The 17,617-nt window shown below is 67.5% G+C and overlaps 3 protein-coding genes across 3 annotated transcripts; 1 reads left to right on the top strand and 2 right to left on the bottom strand.

The window, feature by feature from the left end:
• Positions 1-88: 88 nt before the first annotated feature.
• Positions 89-3,276, bottom strand: CHLRE_02g099300v5 (uncharacterized protein). Its single transcript, XM_043059684.1, has 6 exons — positions 2,978-3,276; positions 2,696-2,750; positions 2,237-2,391; positions 1,793-1,882; positions 1,378-1,426; positions 89-703 (listed from the first exon to the last, which is right to left on the bottom strand). Exons 1-6 carry the CDS (start codon positions 3,089-3,091, stop codon positions 567-569), a joined length of 600 nt encoding a protein of 199 aa, XP_042927318.1. The 5' UTR covers positions 3,092-3,276; the 3' UTR covers positions 89-566.
• Positions 3,277-3,324: 48 nt separating this feature from the next.
• Positions 3,325-5,076, bottom strand: CHLRE_02g099251v5 (uncharacterized protein). The gene is made up of 2 exons (XM_043059683.1): positions 4,300-5,076; positions 3,325-4,126 (listed from the first exon to the last, which is right to left on the bottom strand). Exons 1-2 carry the CDS (start codon positions 4,964-4,966, stop codon positions 3,465-3,467), a joined length of 1,329 nt encoding a protein of 442 aa, XP_042927317.1. The 5' UTR covers positions 4,967-5,076; the 3' UTR covers positions 3,325-3,464.
• A 130-nt stretch (positions 5,077-5,206) lies between these two features.
• CHLRE_02g099200v5 (uncharacterized protein) lies at positions 5,207-17,581 on the top strand. Its single transcript, XM_043059682.1, has 18 exons — positions 5,207-5,401; positions 5,532-5,645; positions 5,831-6,034; positions 6,466-6,634; positions 6,914-7,143; positions 7,301-7,527; positions 7,827-8,364; positions 8,607-10,465; positions 10,678-11,029; positions 11,522-11,635; positions 12,007-12,172; positions 12,329-12,867; positions 13,358-13,568; positions 13,813-13,895; positions 14,220-14,276; positions 14,658-14,732; positions 14,997-15,065; positions 15,329-17,581. Exons 1-18 carry the CDS (start codon positions 5,330-5,332, stop codon positions 16,271-16,273), a joined length of 6,024 nt encoding a protein of 2,007 aa, XP_042927316.1. The 5' UTR covers positions 5,207-5,329; the 3' UTR covers positions 16,274-17,581.
• The last annotated feature ends 36 nt before the right edge of the window (positions 17,582-17,617 follow it).

The following is a 17,617-nucleotide window of genomic DNA, read 5'->3' as shown; positions in this document are numbered from 1 at the left end:
GGCCCAAACTCCTAGACCTGCCGTTACAGCAGGGGCAGGGGCAAGCATGATGGGGCTCAAGCGTTTCTGGCGGACTTGGCACCGCCCTTGCCGCCTTGGTTTACACCCCCCGTTCACCAGCCGCTCTGCGGCCGCCTTCTGCATCAGGCGGATGCGTGCAGCCTTCCGTCTCAGAATCCTAATACCTAGAGTGCCCCCCTTGATGACCCACGCCACCGTGCCCGCGTTACCGCCTGCCTACCCACCGCTCGGTGACTGGTGGGCGGCATGGCTAACATCACGCAAGCGTGGGTCCTGGGGGCCGAACGCGGCGGTTCGGGACGACGTCTGTCACGCGACCTTCTCCTTCATGTCCCTGCCAACTCGATGTTATCAACCCTGGCTGCGAAAGCCACATCCCTTTTCTCCAGCCTCGTCCCCGCAACAAGCTACTAACGAGCCTGGCTCTCATCTTCAGGTTTCACGACCAGCCGCCGAGCCCCTACGCCACAGCCCCTGACAGCCCTTGCCTGCTCCTCTCCTGTCCTCTCCTCTCACTGACACCTCACTAATGGCAGGTGCATGCCTCATTTCTTCTTCCCGCCCTTCTTCCCGGCAGCCTTGTCTTTGCCGCCCGCCTCGCCGCCGCCCGCTGCCGCCTGCTCCGCCAGTTTCAACGCCGCCAGCTCCTCAGCAGCCAGCGCGTCCTCATCCACCTCCTCCCCTGCGTAGCAAATGACGAGCCGGCGCACGAGTGAGCGGACGCGCACACGCCACAATATACTGCTTTTCCCACTTCCTTACACTCTTTAGCACAATAAGGCATGTACGTGGGGCGCGCCAGCTGGCGACCAGGTAGCGCAGCGGCGGCTGTACATCGTAGCCGAGTCGTTGCTGCATATCAAGTCGTCAGCCGCTGATGGTATCACACCGCTGATGGCGGCCCGGCGCGGAACCCCGCCACCTGACAGCGGCCCCCCCGGGCCTCCACATGACACCGGGAAACTGCTTCCCACTACCACCTCAGCCGCAGCGAGCCTGGCAAGGCCAGTCGGCTACAGGGCGCGCAGCTAGGTGTGCCCCAAGGCGGCGGGGCGCCCACACCGTGGCGCCGGGCTGCCAAGCCGCCGGCCAGGCCCGCGCCGTACAGAGGTACTGAACTACTGATGGGCGTGCCGGCTGATGCCTCCGGACCGCCGCTCGCGCGCCCCATCAATCCGCGCCACCCATGGCCTCCAACTGGCTCGGACGCAGTCCCTAAGCCCGTCAGCCCGCCCGCCCCGCCCCCGCAGATGCTCCCCGCCAGCTGGCCATGCCCACGCCCCCAGCCCAACTCAATGCCCAAACCGTGTACCCCGCCCCGCCGCCCCGCTCCTCCCCGCCCGCGCCGCCACTCACAGTCCTCCTCGCTGTCGTACTCGCCGTCCGCCCGCCCCTTGCCGGTGTCCTGTGGGGTGTGAGCACGGCCGCACCCGGTCGGAGGAGGTGCAGACGAGGCGAGCTGGAGTGGACACGAGTCAGGCAGGTAGGGCCCACTTCGCCGCCGGCAGTGAAGGCGGTAGCTGCGCCGCTTTGCCAGCGACGGACCATGCTTTCGTTGTAGTTCGGTTATTGATGAGTCCCCTATTCCGTGCGCGCCGCATGGGCACACATTGCCAGCACTGGCGCACACTGCCAGCACGCCGGCCCATTCCCCCACAACAGCACCCGCGCCGCATGACCCATACAGACACACACACACACACACACACACACACACACACACACACACACACACGCACACACACGCACACACACACGCACACACACTCGCCTGGCCCGACGCCTCCCGCTTGGCGATGAGCTGCTCGATGAGCTTCTTGGTGGCGCGGCTGCCCGCCACGTCGTATGGCGTCTCGCCGTCCTGCAGGAGCGGGCGCGGGCATGTGAGCAGGGGTGTGTGTGTGTGTTTGTGTTACGGATTGGTGGGTGTGGTGGCCACGTGTATGGATAACTGGAGATGCATTGTGCTGGGAACAGCAGGCCGAGGTGACGAGGGATATGGCCCTGGTTAACAGGGGCCCGCCCCCAGCACTGGCGTCGGTTTGCGCTGCCAACCAGCCGACCGCGCGCCCGAAGCGATCTGCACACTCCGGGGGCAGGGCCAGGCCGCACTGCCGGCTGCACCCCCCCCCCCACCCCGCACCCTTCCGCACCCCTTCCGCCCCCCTTCCGCCTCAGTGCCTCGCCGCCGTGACCCGCCGTGGCCCGCCCCCACCTTGTCCTTGAGCTCCAGCGGCGAGCCCGCCTTGGCCAGCACCTCGATGACGTCGTGGTGCGACTGCGCGGCGGCGTAGTGGATGGGCGTGTCACCCTGGCGGCACGGCGCGCGCACGTCGGCGCCCGCCTTGATCAGCTCCTCCACGCAGTCGACTGCGTTTGTTTTTGGCAATCGACATTGAAGCAAAATGGATAAGGATAGCGTGATGAGGAAAGGCTCCGAGGATGTGTCTAGGTGTGTGTAGGTTTGAAAGTGTTCGGTGATGGTTGGGCTTCGGGGCTGGGTTTCTTGGGATGAGCGGCTGGCGTTGGCGGTGCAAGGATGCAGGGTGGTGACTGGATGTTCCCCTGTGGTGTTTTCCCGGTAGTGCGCAGGTGTGCGCCACCGACCCGCCTTGCAGGCAATATCGCGCGTAGCGCGGCTACACAAAAGACCCAGACGTCCATGACGACTCACTTGCGCCCGCGTACGCCGCTTGGTGAAGGGGCGTCCACCCGTCCGAGTTAAGGGTCTGTGAGGGTGCACGCACAGGGAGGCGGCACGTCGTGAGGTAATGAGTGACCCCAGGCACCGGCTCCGCATGCGCCCAGCACCCCTGGCAGCCGTCAAGCGCTCTCCTCCTTTATACCCCTCTGAAAGCAACGGGGAACAGCCCGAGCGTACCCAAGCGCTCCGCACAAGCGCTTGTCCCCGCCCCTCGACGCCACCAGCCCCGCCCCCGCGCCACTGCCGGCACACCTTGACGACACCGGCCGCGTCCTTCTTCAGCATCTCCAAAAGTACGTCCACGTCATTGGTGTCGCACGCCTCGTAAAGATGCGTGAGTTGCGGACCCTTCTTCTTGCCTCCCATGCTTGCAACACGGCTCCCTCTTTAGACTGGTTATCGGCTTTTATGAAATATTTAGGATGAAAAATAGAGTTTGAGGTAAAACCAAGACGAGCGCGAGCTGGGCGCGAATAAAACTGAGCCGCCGGCTTAAACTCGTCAAGGCGAAAGCGATGACGCGACTATAATACTAATGTTTGAACTCCCAGTATTATAAAACAGCTCAGCAAGGGCTGGCCAGCGACAAGTTGACGCCAATCGCATGCATCTCCCACGCTCACGGCACGCACGCCCCTGAGCTCCGCCATCAGCGAGCACTTGCCCCCGCACCACCACATAAGATTATCTCTGCTTCTACAATTGCACCTGCCGGCTGCGAGCCTTTCCACTGGTGCTGCTACCGCTGGAATAGCAGCAGCGCCACCGCGGCCCCGTTGTACATGGTGTGCCCCATCAGGGTCACCGCCAGGTTGCGGCCCGACGCCAGGTACGCCCAGCCCAACACGCCGCCCAGCGCCGCCTGCGGCAGCATCTCATTGGCGTTGAGGTGGTAGGCCGCGAAGACCGTCGCCTGCAGCGCAAGCGGCCCAGACCACTCTGGCCGCCACGCAAGTACTGCTGGTGGCGGTGCGGGCGCTGCCGCTGCTGCTGGTGTTGCTGGTGTTTGTGAGGGTGAGGCGGCTGATGGTGCAGCTGGAGTTTGGGCAGCATCCTCTGGAGCAAGAGCAGTAGCGAAAGCATCTGGTTGCGGCGCCGCATCGCTGCCACGCTGTAGCTGTAGCTGTTGCGATACATCCTGCTGTACCTCGGCCAGTGTGGCCCCCGACTCCTCAGCGGGCGCCGCTGCGGGCTCCGGCACAGGCACCGGCGATGGTGCCGGCACCAAGGCATCCAGCAGCACCCGGCGAAACACCAGCTCCTCAGCCAGCGGCGCCATCACACACTCAGCCAGCAGCAGCGCCGCCGCTAGCAGCGGCAGCGGCAGACCGCCGCCGCCGCTGCTGCTGTTGCCGCTAGCGTCAGCGCCTAGCAGGGCTTCCCGCAGGGCCTGTGTGTTGCCTGCAGAGGTGTTATTGTGGCGGCGTGCCGAGAGCGTGGGTTGTGCTGCCGGGCATCATGAAAGCTTGCAGGCATGCGGGCATAAATACTCATGGAGGAGCCGGGGCCGCTGCAAGGTGCCAGGACTGTGTTGCGCGCCCGTGCATTTCTTCAATCATGTATGCAAAACGCACCGGGAGCAGTGCTCTCATCTGAAATCGCTGTCAGGGCCAGGCTGATTGCCGCCACGGAGGCTGCTGCCGCGGCTGCCGTTACCGCGCCCCAGACCACCGCTCCGCCGCTCCAGCGCATCCCAAGTGCCGCAACCGTATCAGCCATCGTCCCACGAGCGGCCCTGTCGGACACTCCGCTTGCCACCCGTTGCTGCTGCTTCAGAACCTCTCCACGGAACTCGTTTAACACCAGGGCTCCGGTGCCGGAAGCTTGCGCCGCCGCCGCCAGCAGCACTGCGGGAATGGCCACTTGCGCCGGCACTGCCGCACCGCCGGCATCGGGTGCGCCACAGGCGCCTGATCCCACGATGGAGCACACCAGCGGCGTCGCTGACAATCCAACCACTAGGTTTAGGCACGTGGCTTGGGTAGCTAGGATTACTGCCGCTGTGGGGCTCACCGACACAAGGGAGTTGGGTGAGGGGTGCGGTGCGGACGCTTGCACAGCGTCGGCGCGCGACCCTGACGGTGCACACGGAGCCGCCTTCGTTCCTCGACTAGCCGCGCATCCGCTCGTCACGCAGGGCCCATAACGTCGCGCGTTGGGGCAGCTACGCTTGGCGGCAAGCGAATTGTTGAAAGGACGCGGTCGCAAGTCGCGTCGCAATTGCGCGTGTAAGGCTTGCATGTTCGTCCAGTAGGCGCTATAGGTGTACTGTGATCTATTTATGAGTGCTTCTATTCTGGCCGTGTATTCAGGGAAGTTTAGAAGGACCAGGACCCCAGTGGCGACAAATGGAGCCGACAGAGGCGTTGTGGTGTACGCTGGTCACAAAGTACTGGGTGCATACATACATGCGTGTGTTCTTCTCCCTGCACTGCTACTTCAACGTCTACCTGCATATGCATAGAACTCGATAGTACACGTCGATCGCTGGAGAAGAACATGTAGTTCCAGGAGCGCTGTCGATTGAGATGTTGCCATTCATATAGCAGCAAATTTGCACTTATCAATTGCGCCCTCGGCGCGTGGTGTGGTGTCGAGCGGAACATGGCAGCGCTGACGGTGAAGCTCCCACCGCTCATTGAGCAACTCCGTGGAGCAGTTGGAGAGGATGCCAAGGTGGCTGGAAGGGATGATGGCTCAGCTTCAGTCGGGCTCTGCTCTCCATCACTTCCCGTTTCCCGCGGAGAGAGCATTCTGCTATCGATCAAGCCATGGAGTCAACTGTATGTCGCATGTCTGTGCGCAGATTGCGGCCCTGGCGGCTCTACGGAATGCGCTGGACTCGAGCCAGACAGGCGAGGCACCCTGCCCGAACGACTTCGTGGCGACTTGGCTGCCGGGCCTGCTGCAGCAAATGCAGGTGCGTCCCCCGGCTAGCATGACCTGGTGGCATGGGGGCTAGACGGGATGAAAGCAACAGCCCTGGACGACGAGGGCAGAGCCCCAAGGGCAGCGCGCGCGAACCCAAACACTCACGCACCACCGCACATGCCACGCCTCGTTTCCTGCTCACCCCCGCCCCCCTAACTCCCCTCCCGCCAACAGGGCGACGCCTCCTCCTACGTACGGCGTGAGCTAGCGGCTTTCACCGGCCAGCTGGCCGTCAACCACACCGGCACCGCGGCCCTGGCGGCGGCCTGCGCCTGCCTGGGGGCGCTGCTGAGGGACGGCGTGCCGGGCGTGGTGAAGGAGGCGGTGCTGGCATTCGCGTGCGTGCTGCGGGGGGCGCTGGCGCTGGCATCACTCAAGGTGTGGGGCGGGGTTGGCGGGGGCGTGTGTGCGTTGGGGAGGGGTGGCTGGGGTCGTGGCGTGATGTGGCGTGGTGGGGTGGAGAGAGGCGCAGACTGGATGTGGCATGGTGTCGCGTGGTGCGGATGGTGGATGCGGCAATGCGCCGCTTCTGGGTTGGGCTGAGAGGTGGGGGCGGAGACGCCGCCACGGGGCGATGAGTTGCATCAGTGGGTGGGCCGTCGGGGCACAGCACCGCAGAGGCAAGGCAGCGGGGCGCTTGTCGGCCCGGGCCTCCGACCGCGTCAACGGGATGCGCGTGGAGTGGGGTGTCGGAGACTCGGACTCAAGGCAGCGCTGCGCAACAATCAATGACGACAGTCTCGCACCCCTCCCACCCCTCCCACACCACCCGCCACCCACGCTGCTCCCACCCTGCTGCCCGCGTGCAGCCCAACCAGACCGACGTGCGTGACGCTTGGGACGGCGTGCGGCGGCTGCAGGGCGAGGTGGTGGCCACCAGCCAGGGCCACGCCGCCAACTGCGTGCGCATCGCCGCCACCAAGCTGGCGGAGCACGTGGTGCTGCTGTTCACACACGACGCCGCGCCCACCGTGCCGGGTGGGGCAGAGGGCTGGGGGCGGGAGGCTGGAGACCGGGGGCTGGGGCCTGGGGCTGGGGGCTGGGGGCTGGGGGCTGGGGGCTGGCGGAGCGGTGTGAATCCAATGCCTGGTTGGATTGTGTGCGAGGGCACGGGCGGCAAGGGAGGCGGGATGGGGTGGGCAACGGGCCTGGCGGCGGCCTGTGGCGGACGCTGTGTGCGTCTTTCCCTTCAGAGGCTCGGCCGGCTCCCCAACGCCCAGCTTATTTTATAAGAACCCACCACACCATGCCACCCAGGTGTGCCCGAGACGCTGGTGAACAAGCTGCGGCTGCCCGACGCCGCGCGGCTGGCTGGCGAGGCGGAGGGGCTGCTGCGCTGGCTGCTGGAGCCGCTGCGGCCGGCGGCGGCGCTGGACCAGCCGCCGGTGCGCCTCATTGCGCACGTGTCCGCCGCCTGGAGCGTCGCCATCGCGCGGCCCAACCTGATGGGCAAGCTGCTGCCGGTGCTCATGGCGCTGGCCAAGGAGGTGAGCCGCGGCAGCGCCTGCGCAACGTGCTTGTGTTGTTCAAAGTGAGGTAGAAACCATTTGTGTGTGTGCTTGTGTATGCGGAGCTGGGTCTGACAGCCCGCTCCCCCACCTGCTCCCCCACCTGCTCTCCATCTGCATTCCTCCCCACGAGCAGGGCGGCTTCCTCGCCAGCAGCGCGCCCGGCGCGGCGGGGCGCAGCAGCGGCGACGTGAGCGTGGGCAACGCGCTGCGCAGCGGGCTGGCGGCGGTGCTCAAGAGCCGCGTGCCCAGCTCCGTGCCGTGGCGGGCGCGGCTGGTGGCAGCGCTGGAGAGCCTGGGCGCAGGCGATACGGCGTCTCACATGATGAAGTACATCGAGCGGCAGGAGTGGAAGGAGCGCAGGTGTGCGGGTCTGCGGGAGGGCGGGGAGGGGAAGGCGGTGGCAGGGGATGGCGGAGGGGTGGGAGGGGAGAGGAGAAGGGGAGAGCGGGAGGAGAGGGCGGCAGGCCGGCAGCTGGGAAGAGGGCTGGGCAGAGGGGAAGGAGGCTGGGACAAACCGGCTGCTGCTGGAAGAATCATGGAAATGATGTCATCCTGGGCAGGCAGTCGAGCCCCGCGACGGTTTGCTGGCTCATGTTGTGGCACTGCCGCGAGCTGATACACACCGTCACCACAATCCACCTGCCGTCCGCTGCTCGCAGGGCGACTCGGGACAAACGTCCGGCGGAAGACGCTCTCAGCGGCCATGACGCCAAGCGGGCGGCGGCCGAGGCCGCAGCGGCGGCGGAGGAGGCGGCGCGCGTGTCCCAGGCACCGCCAGCGGCGCCCGCGCCTGGCGGCGGCTACGGGTCGCAGCAGGGTTACGCGCCAGGCGGCGTTGTGCCGTCGGCGGGCCCTGGAGGCTACGCATACATCATGCCTGCGCCCGCAAACGGCGCAGCTGCGGGTCCGGGGTACGCCACCTACCCGCCCTACCAGCCACCCGGGGCGAGTCAACCTGTGGCCGTACAACCTATGCCGCAACAGCTACAGGCGGCGGCGGCGCAGCAGCAGCAACAACAACAGCAGCAGCAACAGCAGCAGCAAGCGTTGAGCGAGGCCACACAGCAGGCGATGCAGCAGGCGATGCAGCAGGCGGCGGCGGCGCAGGCGGCGGCGATCATCACAGCGGCGGCGCAGGTGGCGGCGGGGCTGCCGCCGGTGACGGCGCCGCCGTCCGAGAAGTCAGATCTGGACCAGGTGCGACACCTGCCTTCTGGGGTTTTGTTTGGGCACCAGACAAAACTGACGAACTGCTGCATTCGTGCCACGGGTCGTGACGGCACCCATTACGGTCATTGCGTACGCTTGCGTGCATCCCACGCACTAGCGGCTCCCCGCGTTACCTCGTTCTGTCTCCCAACACCGCACATGCCCATGCATTCGCGCGCCCAGCCCCGCTGCAACCTTTCCCGCCAAAACCTTTCGCGCCGCCCGCTCAGATCCTGGCCTACGCGGACGCGGCGCTGCGCTCCCGCGACGATGCGCTGGTGGAGTCGCTTCTGGGCAGCCTGGTGGCGGGGCAGCCGGCGCTGCTGGCGGACCTTGTCCTCGCACACCTGCCCCTGCTGCCGCCGCAGCTGCCGCCGCAGTTCTGGCCACCGCCCATGCCCATGCCGCCACCCATGCCGGCGCCAGCGCCGGCGCCGCTGGTGGCTGCGCTACAAGCGCAGCCTGTGGCGCAGCAGCAGCCGCAGCTACCGGCTCCGCCTCCGGCGGCGGCCGCCGCCGCTGCCGCGGCGGTGGCGGCAGCGCAGGCGGTGGCGGTGGCTGCCGCCGCCGTGGCGGCGGGCGGGCCGCCTGCGGCGCCACAGGCTGCAGTGCCGATCGGTGCCGCGGGCTATCCTCCGGGCGTAGGTGCTTTGATGCCGCCGCCGCCGCAGGTGGTTATGGTGGGGCCGCCGGGGCTGCAGCAGCCGGGGCTGCCGATGGCGGCGCCCGCCGTTCCTGTGGCCGGCGGTCCCGCGGGCTTCCCCGCGCGCATGACGCCGCCGCCGCCCCCGCCGCCGCCGATGGTTGCCGTTGTGCCTGTGGGCGCGGCAGCAGCAGTGGCGGCGGCGCCCGCCGGCCCGGCTCCGGGTCGGCAGCCGGAGGGGCCCACAGTGGTGATGCCTGGGCGGCGGCCACGGGGTCCGCTGCCGCCGCTGCAGGGGCCGGCGCGCCCGCCCCTCGCACAGCCCCAGTTTGCGCTATCTGCCGACGGCGCCGGCGCGCCAGGGCGGCGCGGGGCGGCGGCGGCGGCGGGCGCTGCCGCGGCGCCGCCCAAGCCGCCGCCGGTGCGCCCCGCCACGCTGCTGCCTGCTGCTGCGGCGGCGCTGCGGCAGGGTGCGCTGCGGCGGCTGATGGCGCTGCCGCCGGCGGCGCCGCCGGGGCGGCGGCTGCGGCAGGTGGTGCTGGCTCGCTTTGGCGCGCACGTGCTCCCCAGCGACCCCACCGCGGAACACCTGCTCGAGTACTCGTTGCGGCACTACCATGCCGGCGGCTCGGAGCTGGCCCTGGCCTGGCTCAACTCGCTGTTTGTGGCGGTGTGTCCGCTGCCGCAGCGCGTGGTGGCGGCGGCGGCGGCGGCGGCAGCCGCTGGAGCGGGCGCCAGTGCCGGGGGTGGCGGCGGGGCAGGGGGAAGCGGGCAGGGGAGAACCGGGGGCCTGCACGGAATGGAGGAGGAGGAGGGGAAGGATGGAGGACAGGAGGAGGGGAAGGAGGACGAGAAGGAGGAGGGGAAGCACTGGGTGGCCGGGCAGGGGCTTGCGACGGGGCAAGCGGCGGCGGACGACGGCGATGCGATTATGGCGGAGGCGGGGTGCGGCGGCGCCGGCGACGGTGCAGGCACTGCAGGGGAGGGGGTTGGGGAAGAGGACAAGAAGGCAGAGCCTGCAAACAGCACACCCGAGCCCAAAGCCGACGCGGATGCTGACATGTCGGAGGCGGCTGCTGCGGCAGGAACGGCAGCGGTCCTGCAGGGCGAGGGGGTGCCGGCAGCGGCAGATGCCGACGCTGACGCTGACGCTATGGCGAAAGCGTATGACGCATACGCCGACGCAGACGACCACGGCCTGATGGGCGGCGGGGCATCAGGGCAACACAACCTTGCCGTTGGGGACGGCCTGCCGGGGCCAGGTCCAGGGGAAGCAGCAGAAGGGGGGCCAGGGCAGGCAGCAGGTGCAGCCGGCAGCGGCGAAGCATCGGGGCAGACGTCAGCTGGCGGCCAGGTGGGGGCGGGGCAGGAAGCTCAGGCCGAGGCTCCCGACCTGAGCGGCACGCCCTATGAGACTGTGCTGCTGGCGTTGCTGGAGCGGGCGAGGTGCGCTGGGGCTGGCGCCAGGGCGAGTGGAAGGGTTGGCTGTGTGCCGATGTTCTGCTATTGGGCTCCTAGCAGCATGGTGCATGGCTGGCGGCGTACGGTATTCATCAAGAAGCCCCGCTTTGCAACGCCCTACGCCTGCTGTTTACCTCGTTACACTTCCCTGTACCATCTCTGCAACCCCCCTACCTGACCTACACACGTGCCCGCAGGAACCACGCCGTGATGTGGCACGCGCACCAGCTGCGGCGCTACAGCCGCAGCCTGCGCGACACCGCCACCATACTGCAGCAGCAGCGCGCGGCGCTACTGCCGCTACAGCCGCCGGCGGCGCGGCTGGCGGCGGGGCTGGAGGCCACGCTGGCGGCGGCGCGGCTGCTGCAGACCAACGTGGCGTGGGCGGCGGCGCAGGGCGCGTGGCTCCAGGCGGAGGCTTCGGGGCTGGACCTGGGGGCGGCAGGCGGCGGGGGTGTGGAGGGGGAGGAGCTGCAGGCGGTCCCCGAGCTGGCGGATGAGGTGGTGGCCGAGGTGGAGGGGGTTCAGGCCTCCGTGCAGGAGTCCATGGTGGGTGGTGCCGGCGCGCGGCGCACGGCGCGGCTCTGGGGGCGTGCGGGGGCGGCCGTGGCTCCGTGTGGTTGGCGTGCCTGGCACGTTTGGCTTTGGATTGGGAGCTTCAGGGTGTGGTTGGGCGTCGATGCACGTCCGTATCGTGAAGCCAAAGCCTGCGGCTGCAGCATGCTGGGTGTTGAATACGGCATGGCGTGTGCCTGGCCTCACAGCGAACTCTGGCATTGCGTGAACCACATGGCAATCGGCTCACACACAACCCGCGGTGTGCAGCCAATCCTCTTGGCGGTGCAAGCAACGGGCTGTCCACCATGCAAGTCCCACCGCCGCCCCGCCTGTCGCACGCGCCGGTCGCATCGCATTCCTGTTGAGCGCTCCCGCGGCACAACGCATGCGCCGGGGTCCATTCCTGGTACGGTTTCATTCAGCGTGTGGCCGAAAACAACAATGTGTCTCGGTTGCAAACCACGCCGCCCGCACGCGCTGCAGATGCAACTGCGGCAGTGGCAACAGGAGCTAGGGCACCCGCTGCCACCGCCGCCGCCGCCGCCGGCGCAGCCGCCGCGGCCCCTGGTGGGGCTGGAGGTGAAGGAGCTGCTGCGGGTGAGTCAGCTTGGTTCGGCATCGATAGGGAGGGGAACCGCTCGCGTGTGGTGATGGTGGAAGGGACTTGGACACCGTGTTCGCCTGGTCGCTTGAGCACCACTACCACACGGCTCCAATCGTGCTCTGCCTGCCACACACCCAACGACTCTTACGCACAGTACACACCTTTGCGTTTCCCTCGTGCTCCCTAGCACACAAATACACACACACATTGTCTGGTGTTCTTTAACACATTGTCTGGGCGGGCTTCCGATCCGATTTCAAACACACACACACACACACACACACACACTCTCTGCACACACTGTCTTTGCGCTTTGCTTTCCATGTGGTCTAAACGCACACGCACACACCGCACGCACGTACAGGCGGCGCCCAGCCTGCCCCTGGGCGGCGTGCTGGGCTTCCTGCGCGAGCTGCTGGGCGGCGGCGGCAAGTGGGCCACGCTGGCGCTGTCAACCGCCTGGGACGCCATCGAGGGCCGGCCGCCGGCGCGCGCGGCCATGCTGGACCTTGTGCTGGAAGCGGCGGAGGGTGAGCCAGAGAGGACAGGCAGAGGGCAGGCAGGGGGATGCTGTGGCGGGATGCTGTGGCGGGGTGGTGTGGCGGGGTGGTGTGCCGTGTATCGCGCGCACGGTGTCGACTCTTCCCTGGTGCTCCTCCTCGCACCCCACGCCCACATACCCACAGACCCGCACGAGGAGGTCCGCTCTGCCGCCGTGCGCCTGCTGACCAGCAAGCTCTACCCGCGCCCCAACCTGCGCCCCACCATCCTCACCACCGCCGCGCTGCGCCTCACCTCGCTCATGCCCGCGCCGCCACCCGCGGCCGCACCCGCACCCGCACCCGCACCTGCCGACACCATCACCACCACCACCGCAACCGCCACCACCAACACCGCCGAGGCCGGCGCCGGAGGCGCCGAAGGCGCCGCCGCGGCGGCGGAGCCGCCGCAGCCGCCGCTGCCTCCTCCTCCTCCGGTGGAGCCTTGCTCCGTGTCTGAGGCCACGCGGCGTGTGGCACTGTACATGGCGCTGGTGGCCAAGCAGCCCGACCTGCTGCCGGGGCTGGTGGCGGCGTACGCGGGTGGCGGGCCCAACCTGAGGGCGGCGGTAGGCGGGCACGCGGGCTCGCTGGCGGCGGCGCTGGGGCCCTCGCATCCGGCGCTGCTGGCGCAGCTGCGGGCGCCGGTGCCGGGCAGCGAGGAGCTGCTGCTGACCATGCTGCACGTGCGTGTGTGTTTTGTTTGGGAGTCGGGGGAAGGGAGGGAGGGAGGGAGGCGCGGAGCGAGGGAGGATATGGGGTGAAGGCGACAAGGGCAAGGCCTGGGAGGGAAGAAGAGGGAAATGATGGGAGAGGCGGGCGGACGCGTAGGGCGATGGGGAAGGCGGGCCAGCAGCAAGGAGAGGGGAAGGGCATCCTGGTGAGCATAGGGCTTTGGGCTAGCCGTGAGCTATGACACTCTTGCGCCGCGACGCCATGAAGAACTACGTACAACACCGCGCTCACGCATCCTTGGCCTGCCTCCCCTCGCCCCTGCACTTGCACCTTGCCCCTACCGCCATCCCCGCACATCATTCCCATGCCATTCTCACAACCCATCCCCCTCCCACCCCTTCCCTCCTCTCCTTGCCCTGCTCCCCCGCTACCCCTTCCCCTGCTCCCAATGCTGCAATCGTGCAATTGCCCTCCCCCCCCCACGTGCCTCCCCCCCCCCAGGCTCTGACGGACAAGGACCTGCCCCCGGGCCGGCTGGTGGACTCGTGCAAGGCCTGGTACGCCGCCAGCAGCGACCCGCGGGTCCTGGTGCCGGTGGCCTTCACCCTCAGCCGCCGCGAGGTGGTGGGGCTGCTGCCGGTCATGCTGCGGCGCCTGGCGCCCGCGGTGCTCAAGAGACTGTACCGCTCGCTCGCCAGCAAGCACGGCGAGGGTGAGGACGCGGCGGTGGTGGGGGGGGCTGGGGTGGGGTGAGCGGCTGCGGGTAAGCGTGGGCGACACCACACTCTATCAATCTTCTGTGGCCGCCTTTGGCCTTTACACCGTGCTCCTGGTTTTCCGTGGAAGGCTACCCCTGTGTGTATGCAGTATACTATACACCTCTCTCTCCCCCTCTCGCCTCCTCACATCTTTGCAACTCTCCCCCTCTCGCCCCCCTGCCGCTGCGCCGTCTGCAGTGGAGCCGTTGTTCTCCGCCTCGGAGCTGCTGGTGGCGCTGCACCGCGACCTGGACCCCGTGCGGGACGAACTGCCGCTCAAGGTGGGGGGGGGGCTGTAGACACGGGATACCAGCCCCAACTGAAGTGAACCCAATGCAGAAGAGCGAGGAGGAGAGCGTGGCTGGGGGTGTGTGGCGGGCGGGCAGGGGTGGAGGGGACGAGTGCTGGTGCTGCTGGAGTGGGGAAGAGCGTAATCAGTAATGGTTCCAAGCCAAACGCACAGGCGGCGTAGTCATGGGGGCCGGGGCGGTCGTAGAGTAGAAGGATCGCATCAACGCCAACCCCGCCACGCATGCAACCTACCTGCAGTTGAACAACCTCACTGATCATCTCACGCCGGTGACCTGGTCTTGTTGTGTTTGCAGTCGCTGATGGCGTCGGTGGACCTGGCCCTGCACTCACCCGACATCTTCCCACAGCCGGTGAGGCCGGGACTCGGAACCTCCGGACCCGGGACCCGGGACCCAGGCGGGCTGTGCACATCTACATCCATCGTCACACCTGTTACACTACCCCAGCTGCTTTCAACCAGGGCCGCAGCCTCTGCAATCGCACCTTTGCTGCATGCTAGCTTGCCGTGGATTCCCCTGCTCGACCCCCTGCTGCCTGCTCCCGCCTGACCCCACCTTTCCCTCCCCCTGCTCCCTCCCTCGGCTCCCTTCCCCTGATCCCTTCCCCTGCTGGGCCTCCCCCTACTGCCCCCTCCCCCCACGGCCCTCTCCCCCTGCTCCCTCCCCCCTGTTCTACCGTCTGCCACTTCCTTAACTAGTCATGAATGTAAACCCCCCTCCCCCTGCCCTCAGGTGATGCTGGCTGCCATCCGCGCCATGGAGGGGCTGTCCCCGCTGCCGCGCATGTTCATGCGCACAGTCATCCAGGTGGGCGGGCGGGCGGGCAGCGCTTACAGGAGCACCCGGCTGCGCACTCTGCCCCAGGGCGCCTTGAACTCGCCCAGTGCACCCCCGTACCGTCTACCACTTCCTTAACTAATCATGAATGTAAACCCCCCCACACACACACACACGGACACCCCGGTGCCTATTGGCGTACCTGCTGCTGTATTTCTTCTCCTTACCTTGGCTGTCCCCTGCACCACTGTGTCCGCAACCCGCACCCCGGTCCCCGGTGCCCGGCCCCCGCAGGCGCTCAAGGCGGCGCCGCGGCTGCGCACAGACGTGGTGCAGCTGCTGGAGCGGCTGGTGGCCAAGCAGGTGGGTGAGGGGGCGGGCTGGCGGAGAGGCCCGCGCGCACGGGGCGTGCTTCCACGCTGCCCATGCTGCGTGCACGCAGCCTCCTGGACCAGGCAAGCGCAGTAGAAGCGATACGGACACTCCACCTGAGGCCTGTGGAGCGGGGCACTCCAGAGGCTTGACACCCTCCTCCTGGCCTCATGCGCTCATTCACTTTGCCACTTCACTGAGGACCTCTCAAACGCTCACCGCGCCCTCAACCGCTCGCCGCATGGCCGCCGCAGATCTGGATGGACCGCGACCAGTGGCGCGGCTTCCTGTTGTGCGCCGACAACATGCGCAGCGACGCCTACGGCCCGCTGCTGCAGCTGCCGGAGGCAGTCCTGGAGGTGACCATGCTGGGCGCCGCCGCCTCCGACGCCGCCCGCGCCCAGGCCGGCCGCATGGGCCTGCCGCCTGGCTGCCAGCTGCCGCTGGGCTCCGGCGCCAGGCTGGCGGCGTACGTGCTGCACCCCGCGCCCAACCAGCCGCAGATGGCGAACGTGATGGTGACCACGGGCATTCGGTCGGTTCTGCAGCGGCTGCTGGCGTTGCAGAAGGCGCAGGAGGAGGAGGCCGCGGCGGCGGCGGCGGCGGTCAAGGCGGAGGCCGCGGTGAAGGCGGAGGCCGCAGCCGCGGCGGTGAAGGCAGAGGCGGAGGCGGGAGCCGTCAAGGTCGAGGAAGGCGCGGCGGCGGGTGCGCCCAGCGGCCGGGCTGCGGGCAGGGAGGAGCCGGGCGCGGCAGCCGGGAACGGCGGCGTGAAGGTGGAGCCAGGGTCACACGCTGGAGCTCTGGGGCCGCAGCCGGGGCACCAGCAAGGGACGAATGTACCGGAGGCGCCATCGCCTGCACCGGCGCTCACGCACGTGCACTCCATTCGTGCCGGGCGGGAGGCCAGCGCCGCCGCCGCCGCCGCGGCTGCGGCTGCCGCGGCGGCCGCGCGCACCGTGCCCCGGCGGGAGTCGGCTGGCGCGGCAGCACTGGGGGCCGGGGGGCCGGGGGCAACCGGTTTCCAGCCTGGGGCCGCTGGGGCCGGGGATGCAGCTGCTACAGGTCCGGATGACCTGTTGGAAGAAGAGGGCGAGGAGGGCGGCGGCGCCGGTGGCGAGCATGAGGCGGCGGAGGCCGGCGCGGCTGGCGATGGCGGCACCGGAAACGAATTTGAGGTGGACTTCGAAGATGACCTTTAGTAGGAGCACTGGGATGGTATGTTGGTATGTGCATGCGCAAGGGGTGGGTAGCAGCTTTGGGTCAAGCTTAACACCTAGTTGGGCCTAGTTGTGTGCGTGTTGTCATGCTGGGCATTAATGCTGTGCGGTTGCTGGTGCCGTGCTGGGGAGCTGGGCAGGCGCTGAGTCATCGGGAACGGGTGAGAGGTTTTTGTGGCGATGATTGGAGGCAGTGGAATCACACGCATGCGTCGTGACCACGCGAGCGCGACTATAGACTTGCGCGCTTGGCTGCTTGCGCACAATCTTGCGTCCCGAGCCGCCGCAAGCTGCGAGTGTGGATGTGCGATGAAATAGCAAACGGACTGCACCAAGATGGAAGGTCAGGAGCAATGTGGTGCACGTGGCGGCAGGGACGTGCGTGCTGACGGAAGTGGAAAGGAGGCAAGCCTGCAAACGGCGGGCGTGGCAGGGTCATGCTGCATAGCTCGTCAATTGTCAACGACAGGCCCTCACCAGAGGGCCGCTTTCCCACACGACCTTGACCACCTCCACCATGTGAGTTAGCTGCGCAAGGGCGCGAGCCGCGAGAGACATGTGACGCTGTGCTTGTTGCCGCCGGCGCCATCGCAAATGTCATTGAGGTGTGGCAGGTTTCGTAACTGCAAATCAGCCGGCCAGCAAACTGTGGCGGGGGGTGGCGGGGGGGGGGTGAACGAGGCGCCGCTTACGGATGGACAAGCCCAAGGGCAGGAGGCCAGGAGTAGGCCAGGAGCACCCCTGGCCAGGAGCAAAGGCGGGCCGTGGGCGGCAAGCGGGCAGCGGCTGGGCACGCGGCTGGAGTGCCGGCGGCATCCGGCTTCAGACTGGACGTGCTGTTACGAGAGCAATGCAGAAGTGTGCTGCCTTGACGACCAGGCCATCCAATTGTCTCGGCACTGCCGCGACCTGCAGCCCTGGTGCGTGGTGACGGGAAAGGTTTCGCACATGTGGCGGATGTGAAGCTGAGCACTGTCAGTGCCTTTGGACGATGGCGGTTCACGGGTTGTGCAGCTGAACCTTGATAGCACCCAGGTGTCATGCTGGTGCTTGATGGACACAGCGCTAACGTGGAGTCGTGGAGAAGGCGAAGGCGAAGCATGCATGTGTACGGAGATGGAAGTGGAGATGTACCGTGCCTGACTTCAGGCAGTTGGTCTTGGCTGGGCGTGTTGTGTGCCATTCCTGCGTTTGGTCAGCTTATGTGCTGCGATGGCCGAGGTTGCAGGCGCGCTCATGGCGAGGAATCCACCAGGCTGTGCCCATAACGGTATGTAATGTTGATTTACCACATAGTAGCCATGGCTACTGAGAGTGAGAGCCATG

The sequence above is a fragment of the Chlamydomonas reinhardtii genome, chromosome 2, assembly GCF_000002595.2.
Source record: "Chlamydomonas reinhardtii strain CC-503 cw92 mt+ chromosome 2, whole genome shotgun sequence".
Classification (NCBI taxonomy): Eukaryota; Viridiplantae; Chlorophyta; class Chlorophyceae; order Chlamydomonadales; family Chlamydomonadaceae; genus Chlamydomonas; species Chlamydomonas reinhardtii.
Note: the sequence above shows the minus strand (reverse complement) of the source record. Positions and strands in the feature narration are given on the sequence as shown.